This window comes from Procambarus clarkii, chromosome 59 (genome assembly GCF_040958095.1).
Source record: "Procambarus clarkii isolate CNS0578487 chromosome 59, FALCON_Pclarkii_2.0, whole genome shotgun sequence".
Lineage (NCBI taxonomy): Eukaryota > Metazoa > Arthropoda > Malacostraca > Decapoda > Cambaridae > Procambarus > Procambarus clarkii.
The window spans coordinates 19,737,085-19,746,077 of NC_091208.1; the positions used below are offsets into that span (position 1 = coordinate 19,737,085).

At 47.3% G+C, this 8,993-nt stretch overlaps 1 protein-coding gene across 1 annotated transcript in view; it reads left to right on the forward strand.

Moving 5' to 3' along the window:
- Positions 1-7,314, forward strand: part of LOC123753336 (mucin-5AC-like) — a 14,379-nt gene extending 7,065 nt beyond the window's left edge. The window contains exon 3 of the mRNA XM_069306928.1: positions 554-7,314. Within this exon, the coding sequence (XP_069163029.1) occupies positions 574-3,543 (2,970 nt within the window). The 5' untranslated portion in view covers positions 554-573 and the 3' untranslated portion in view covers positions 3,544-7,314. The remainder of the gene's footprint in view (positions 1-553) is intronic.
- The last annotated feature ends 1,679 nt before the right edge of the window (positions 7,315-8,993 follow it).

Consider the following 8,993-nt stretch of genomic DNA (forward strand, 5'->3'; position numbering starts at 1 on the left):
CGGTCCTCATTATCTTGGTAGTGAATGCAAAGTAAGTCGTCGTGGTGGATGAAAGATGTAGAGGTTTCGCAAATGGACGTGTGAATACTTGATGACTCCTGGCTCCGGCTCTTAGAGAAGAGTCATGATGAGAGGAGAGTATGAGGTATGTGATGAGATATATGAGGTACGTTATGTGATGAAATGTATGAGGTATGTTATATGATGAGATGTATGAGGTATGCAGGCGATGAGTCACAATAACGTGGCTGAAGTATGTTCACCAGACCACACACTAGAAGGTGAAGGGACGACGACGTTTCGGTCCGTCCTGGACCATTCTCAAGTCGATTGTGACTTGCGAATGGTCCAGGACGGACCGAAACGTCGTCGTCCCTTCACCTTCTAGTGTGTGGTCTGGTCAACATGTATGAGGTATGTTATGTTCTACTGTTGTTGTTGTTTAAGATTCGCTACCTGGAACAAAAAGTTCCAAGTAGCACGGGCTATGGTGAGCCCGTAGTGGACTGTGTTATGTTCTACTGTTATACTACACTTGTGTAACTGTCAACAGATGGCGAGTCCCTGGTGGACATGTCTGGTCCGAGACGAGGTGATCGTGGTCCAGATGGTGTTGATACATCTCAACACGTCAACACCAGCTTCCCGCTCACTCCTGGCATCTCCCTCACTCCTGGCCTTGTTGCTCGCCATCCTCCTGCTCCTCAGCGGGGCTCGGCGGAAGATCTTGAGGTTGTCTTGAGACCCCTAGTGGGTGCAGGCGCCCAGGAGCTACAGCTTACCCCTTACGGGCACCGTAATCCTCTTTTCTATTACACCCGAAGAGGACTCGCTTCCCGCTCTAATGGATCAGACGCGGTCGAGGTGGGTAGCGGCGGTGTCGGCCTCAATCTACGTCCTGGGAGTTCGCAGAATGACACGTTCGAGAACTCGCAGGTCCTCAGCCTCGTTGGGAACGTGGTGTCTGAGGTGCTGCAGGAGGTGCTGCCAGGCTTCGGGTACTCTCTAGGGACGCTCCTTAGCAACAGCAGTGCCGTTAGGAGCACTAGCGTCCATCCCGAAGGTGAATCTCTTCACTCAGGACCGATGGACGAGGTGAGGGAGCAATCGATATATGACTTAGCATCGAAAACTGCTCAAGTGAAGAAGGTGGGGGAGACGAGTTACGGCGACAGTTTCATAATCTCTCTACTGCCTCAGACGGTGAGGGAGACACTGTTCATGCGAGGTGAGGAGGACTTGGCCACCAGCGTCACCACACACGTCAATCATCCTACCAGAAGCCAGGAATATTATTGGTTCAGGAGAGCCAATACAAACACGACGAACAGCCATTCAAGTAACCTTTCAGATCCAAGTGAAACGATAAATGGGAAAACTGACAATTCAGGGACACAGAGTGAAATTGAATATATTACTGAATCAATGAGAAATGGAAGCGGACTTAAACCACTTGAAGCTGCTAACTTCTCCTACGCCTTGACCCAAAACAGAGAAAGATTAAACGCGAGGCTCTCAGATAATGTGGCAGAACCTCAGATGAAACCTGTTTCTTCCAAGGAGGCTTCAAGAGTTCCATTAGAAGGAACTTCGTTGATACCGTCAGCGGCTCTGAAGAATGTTACAGAAGCTGGTAAGGATGAGCAGACTTCATCTGGTGGTCTCTCTTCACCTCTCTCTATCTTACCTTTATTCTCTACCTACTTATCGTATTTATCTGAGTTTTATTCATCTCCCTTTTCCCCTATTTCTTCTACTTTATTTTATGGGTCAGACTTCCCACCTCCTGCCGGAGACCACCTGCTGAAGGCTGTGAAGAAGACGACGACGGTGCGTCACGTCCCTGACTCTCATCCGTCTGACACCTTCATAATCTCGCTGGTGTCGGAACTGCCCGGGACGACGTCGGAGCCGCCCAGGACGAGGTCGGAGCCGCCCAGGACGAGGTCGGAGCCGCTCAGGACGAGGTCGGAGCCGCCCAGGACGACGTCGGAGCCGCCCAGGACGGCGTCGGAGCCGTCCAGGACGGCGTCGGAGCCGTCCAGGACGAGGTCGGAACCGTCCAGGACGAGGTCGGAGCCATCTAGGACGACGTCGGAGCCGTCCAGGACGAGGTCGGAGCCACCCAGGACGACATCGGAGCCACCCAGAACGACGTCGGAGCCATCTAGGACGACATCGGAGCCACCCAGAACGACATCGGAGCCACCCAGAACGACGTCGGAGCCGTCCAGGACGACGTCGGAGCCACCCAGAACGACGTCGGAGCCACCCAGAACGACGTCGGAGTCACCCAGACCGACATTGGAGCCACCCAGAACGACGTCGGAGCCACCCAGACCGACATCGGAGCCACCCAGAACGACGTCGGAGTCACCCAGACCGACATCGGAGCCACCCAGAACGACGTCGGAGTCACCCAGACCGACATCGGAGCCACCCAGAACGACGTCGGAGTCACCCAGACCGACATCGGAGCCACCCAGAACGACGTCGGAGCCGCCCAGGACGACATCGGAGCCACCCAGACCGACATCGGAGCCACCCAGAACGACGTCGGAGTCACCCAGACCGACATCGGAGCCACCCAGAACGACGTCGGAGTCACCCAGACCGACATCGGAGCCACCCAGAACGACGTCGGAGCCACCCAGACCGACATCGGAGCTACCCAGAACGACGTCGGAGCCGCCCAGGACGACATCGGAGCCGCCCAGGACGACATCGGAGCCGTCCACGACAACCCCGAAACACGTTGCCAAATCCACAATATTGTCGGCAGCAACTGACGCTGATGAAGTTGATATGTTTCCTAATCCATCCGCTGACAAGCAAGACTTGATAAATGGACGGGGCTTACGAGACGAGTCTATTGAGGCAGGATCCAGCAAAGAGAGAGTCAGAAGAAGTGTGTCGGGAGCTCCCGCAGGAGAGAGAGCTGGCGGGGCCAGAGACCTCATCACCTGGTATCCCGAGGCACTGGAGCCCAGCCATACTTCGCGCGTCGTTCAGCGAAGAAAGCCATTGAGACCAACTCGTATCGATAGAGATGAGCTGGTGGTGAAGAGGCCGCCAGCGAGGCTGCCTCCAGCAGCCACAATCACTAGTAAACCTTACTATGTCCTCCCTATCTGGGCCGGCGACCAGGTTTCCGCCGGGTTCAGAGAGGAACCCAGCAAAAATGGAATTAAAGATATGATCAGCAAGGGAAGCATTTTTAGGAACTCGGGAGTGGTGACTAACAAAGGTGGACTCGTAGAAAAATATCCTGCTCGATATCCTGAAGTAAACTTTGGCGAGGATCCTGGTCTATATCCTGGAGTATACTCTGGCGGGAATCCTGCAAGAGACGACTCTGGACTGAAGTCTACGCGAACTGAAGGATTCTCTAGAGGGGATTCTACGCAAACTCCTGAAGAATACCCAGGAGGGGATACCAACAGCCTGGTGACCTGGTTTCCCTACCTGGACGAGGTATACCTGGGGACAGAGAGAGACGACCACACCAGACTAGTGACCTGGTCAGCGGTGTACGACAAGTGAAGTAGTGAATAAACCTTGAAATAAATATATATATATATAATGACCAGGAAGCATAAGCAGTGATCTATTATGCCGAGCGACTGACTGACTGCTGGCAATGTCCGTATTTACAAAGTGATAGGTAGCATTTGTGGCCATTCTGTCAATATAGAAACTAACGCCACCCCTAAATCTTTGTATTACAAGTCACAGCATTTGGGTATTTTTGTCTCTGTTGACTTGTCTACAGGACTGGACAGTGGACAACAAGGTGGTCTACCTACAGACTGGACAGTGGACAACAAGGTGGTCTATCTACAGACTGGACTGGACAATTGTTGAGCATCGGAAACAAAACTTGTTGTGTGGAGGTAATTTATTAATTTTGCTGGATAAATTTGGTCTAATGTAAACACTTTAAAGTTTTGCAAGCGGACGAAAGTGATGAGCTGAGGTGAAATAACCACTTTTGTTTGTGAGTAATGTGTTTGTTTGTGAGGCTGTTACTGTTGTTTGTGAGTAATGTGTTTGTTTGTGAGGCTGTTACTGTTGTTTGTGAGTAATGTGTTTGTTTGTGAGGCTGTTACTGTTGTTTGTGAGTAATGTGTTTGTTTGTGAGGCTGTTACTGTTGTTTGTGAGTAATGTGTTTGTTTGTGAGGCTGTTACTGTTGTTTGTGAGTAATGTGTTTGTTTGTGAGGCTGTTACTGTTGTTTGTGAGTAATGTGTTTGTTTGTGAGGCTGTTACTGTTGTTTGTGAGTAATGTGTTTGTTTGTGAGGCTGTTACTGTTGTTTGTGAGTAATGTGTTTGTTTGTGAGGCTGTTACTGTTGTTTGTGAGTAATGTGTTTGTTTGTGAGGCTGTTACTGTTGTTTGTGAGTAATGTGTTTGTTTGTGAGGCTGTTACTGTTGTTTGTGAGTAATGTGTTTGTTTGTGAGGCTGTTACTGTTGTTTGTGAGTAATGTGTTTGTTTGTGAGGCTGTTACTGTTGTTTGTGAGTAATGTGTTTGTTTGTGAGGCTGTTACTGTTGTTTGTGAGTAATGTGTTTGTTTGTGAGGCTGTTACTGTTGTTTGTGAGTAATGTGTTTGTTTGTGAGGCTGTTACTGTTGTTTGTGAGTAATGTGTTTGTTTGTGAGGCTGTTACTGTTGTTTGTGAGTAATGTGTTTGTTTGTGAGGCTGTTACTGTTCTTTGTGAGTAATGTGTTTGTTTGTGAGGTTGTTACCGTTGTTCGTGAGTAATGTGTTTGTTTGTGAGGCTGTTACTGTTGTTTGTGAGTAATGTGTTTGTTTGTGAGGCTGTTACTGTTGTTTGTGAGTAATGTGTTTGTTTGTGAGGCTGTTACTGTTGTTTGTGAGTAATGTGTTTGTTTGTGAGGCTGTTACTGTTGTTCGTGAGTAAGGTCTTTGTTTGTGAGGCTGTTACTGTTGTTTGTGAGTAATGTGTTTGTTTGTAAGGCTGTCACTATTGTTTGAAATAATAGGTTTGCTTTAACCTTGTATACTAACATGTCTCTCGCAATAAAATTAGTGTACTGGTGCATTTTATAGAATTTGCAAACAAACCTGAAAATAACCCACACATTTAAAAGCACAAGGAAACATAGACTATATATTTTTCGATCCCAACCCCTGGGATTCTCTTTAACAATGAGCGGGAATGGCAGCTGATGCTGTTTATATATATATATACACATATATATACACTGGACGCTTCCTGTTTCCCAACAAAGCCAATTATAAATATTAGAAACTATACGAGGGTGACTTCGCTCTGAACCTCACGATCGTTACCCAGCTCTCAACTGCCACGGTAGTTAATGTGGAGCGCAATTAAGGCCCGTAGTCATGTAACTATCCTCGACCCTCCCCCATCCCATCCCCCGACTCCTTTTCCCTTCCCGCCTTTCCTCCGCGATAGGTTTCTCAACAGCCTAACGATGTGGGCATCTCCCGCGTCGCATTTCTCCGAAGCTGGAAGTCGTATTCTATATGTCATTACCTGAGTTCGGTGGTGCGTGAAGTATATACCGTATTTTGTCGTCAATAGTGGGTTTAGGAGACCGTTAACGGAGATTGGAATTGATAGTTTGGTGAAGATTGTAGCTGGGAGGATTTTTGAGGCGCGCTAGGCTTGTTGTCTAGGATTAAAAGTTGAAAACGCGTGTGTTATGGAGATGTGCTCGTCTAGTTGTGCTTGTGAAGGGTTGAGATCTGGCTCTTTGGTCCCGCCTCAGATGTGTCTGGGGTTCGGAGGTGGTTGGCTGGCAGCGCTCACACCCACTGCTTTTCTTGCTTGCTATTGGCACCACGCTGGTATATGTACTCAAGATAACCTCAAGATAGCCTCAAGTTAACCTCAAGATAGCTGGGGTTTAATGATCCCGATGTTTGGAGTCGTCTAGGCTTCTTCAACTGGAGCCTAGTGGAACCCTGCAGCTCCGTGTTCCAGAGTAGCACCTCATGTTCCAAGTTCCATTTAACTTCCTCTCTCAAATTTCTGGCTACACCTCTTGCTCTTTGTAAGAAACCTTGTACACACACACACACACACACACACACACACACACACACACACACACACACACACACACACACACAAACACACACAAAGTTCAAAATTAGTCTCGCGTTGCACGCAAAAGATGTGGGGAAGACAAACAGGTACAACTTTATCAATAAACCTGTATTCCAAGATGTGTATCCAATATCCTCGTCTAATGAAAGTATTCTTGAAGCGCTGGGAGACTGCGAGAGGACTTTTGTGTGCGTGTGTGTGCGTGTATGTATGTGCGTGTGTGTGTGTGTGTGTTTGGGGACGGTACTAATTAGTGCAGCCTCACGTAATGATCTCATTCAACCACAATGACGCCACAGAAAACGATGAATCGATTTGTTTGAAGTATTGGATTCTATTTTTAAGTTTTGGCATTGGGTCATGAGGATGGGGGGGTTAGGTTAGGTGTGGGGGTGAGGTGAGGTAGTGTAGGTGGGAGAGAAGATGGAGGAAGTGTTAAGGGGACATTTGAGGATCGGGAAGAAAGGTAGTGGATGCAAGAATGGAGAAAAAAATAGTGTTCATAGAAATGCAGAGGAGAGGTTTGGGGGGATATTAATTAACTCATCAGTGATATCTCTAGTGCCTGTACCTTGATGATTCCTCCGCTAAATGGCTATCTATTTTCCTTCGTTATCGCTATGAAGAAATATGTATATCGTGGTACATTTAGAAGTTTAGTTTTCTTTCCGAAGGACCATCGCTTTTTGTGGCTTCTATCATAAACACTGTCTTTACCAGGCGACTCCTTCCCCTGGCTGTACCTGCCTAGCCTAACAATCTTCTCTTACGTTGTTTTCAGCACCCGCCATAGGCAGCCCCGTCAGGATGTCTTGCTAGGCATATTTGTTCATTGCTCTCTACTTATGTTTGAATCCTTCCTTTTCCTTATTTGCAGGTGTTTTTAAAACTGGAGGTGTTTTAAAAATCTTGTCATATATTCAGAGAAATCACAGACAAGCGGCAGAAAAGCAAAGTCACCCAACTCTCAATTCAATTTTATTACAACTTGTAAGACACCAGAACGGACCGTAAAGTCATCTGTTTTATCGAAAACTTTGTTTAAACTTTTTTATATATTACAGGAAGTAAAAAAAGTAGCTGGTGTAATATTAAAGTAATTATAGAAGACTGTTAGTGAGTTTGTCTTCAGCCTTATCATTAACGAGCAGGAAGAGAAGATGAATATAGTGGATTACCTGGTTGATACCTGGTTGATGGGGTTCTGGGAGTTCGTCTACTCCCCAAGCCCGGCCCGAGGCCAGGCTCGACTTGTGAGAGTTTGGTCCACCAGATTGTATTGGTTCATTGTATAATGTGAATGGTTGTTATGTGGTTCAGTTATTAGTGAGGAGGGAGTGGTGGGGATTAGTGGGGGAGCCGGTTGGCCCAGCGGACAGCACGCTGGACTTGTGATCCTGTGGTCCTGGGTTCGATCCCAGGCGCCGGCGAGAAACAATGGGCAGAGTTTCTTTCACCCTATGCCCCTGTTACCTAGCAGTAAAATAGGTACCTGGGTAAATAGTCAGCTGTCACGGGCTGCTTCCTAGGGGTGGAGGCCTGGTCGAGGACCGGGCCGTGGGGACACTAAAGCCCCGAAATCATCTCAAGATAACCTCAAGATAACGAGGACAGTACCACAAACAACCCTCCATAAATCCAGGGATTACTATCCGTTTCTAATACAACAAAACCTGGATATTACGAACCATTGATACAGAGAATTACTGCATTGTGTAACGGATTGTATTTCCAGTTAATGTCACTGTTTACCAGTTAAACAGGAAGGAACAGTGACTGTAGAATACATTATTTTCTCAGTAAATAGATTAGTGCTGGAGCCTAATTTCAAAACATTGTTTTAATGTGTTCTGTACATTAATATATATTTGGTAGCTCTGTCAGCCTCCCTTGTATGATTCATGGACATAAAAATCTCTTGTGCTTGGGATAAAATGTTGATGAAACGCTTCGCCATGGAAAACGGGATATTAAATGGGAATTATGCAAATCGTATTAATTTGAAAATCATAACAATGCCTTTTACGTATTTCGACGGAGTAATGTGTGTGTGTGTGTTGTGCATTGAGAGGATTTGTGTGTGTGTGTGTGTGTGTGTGCATTCACCTAGTTGTGTTTGCGGGGGTTGAACTTTGCTCTTTCGGCCCGCCTCTCAACTGTCAATAAACTGTTTACTAACTACTTTTTTGTTCCCACACCACACACACACCCCAGGAAGCAGCCCGTGACAGCTGACTAACTCCCAGGTACCTATTTACTGCTAGGTAACAGGGGCATTCAGGGTGAAAGAAACTTTGCCCATTTGTTTCTGCCTTGTGCGGGAATCGTACCCGCGCCGCAGAATTACGAATCCTGCGCGCTATCCACCAGACTACCAGGCCCCTCACCTAGTTGTACTCACCTAGTTGTGCTTGCGGGGGTTGAGCTCTGGCTCTTTGGTCCCCCTCCCCCTCTCAACCGTCAATCAACAGGTGTACAGATTCCTGAGCCTGTGTGTGTGTGTGTGATTACGCTCGTGGTGTCCCGTCTTCCCAGCACTCTTTGTCATAAGAAGCCTTGAAACTACTGACGGTTTTGGCCTCCACCACCTTCTCACTGAACCTAACCATCCAACCATCTAGATATAATTATTTTTTCTAGTGATTTGCCCACCACGTTTGTCACCAATACCGGATTTAGAGGCTTTGCTATCATTTTTGTCATCTGGAACTATGATAACCAAACTACACACCAGAACATGAGGAGATGACGACGTTTCGGTCCGTTCCGGACCATTATCAAGTCAATTGTCCAGGAAATTAGTCCAAGACGGGTTCGATTCCCGCACGAGGCAGAAACAAATGGGCAAAGTTTCTCTCACCCTGAATGCCCCTGTTACCTAGCAGTAAAAAG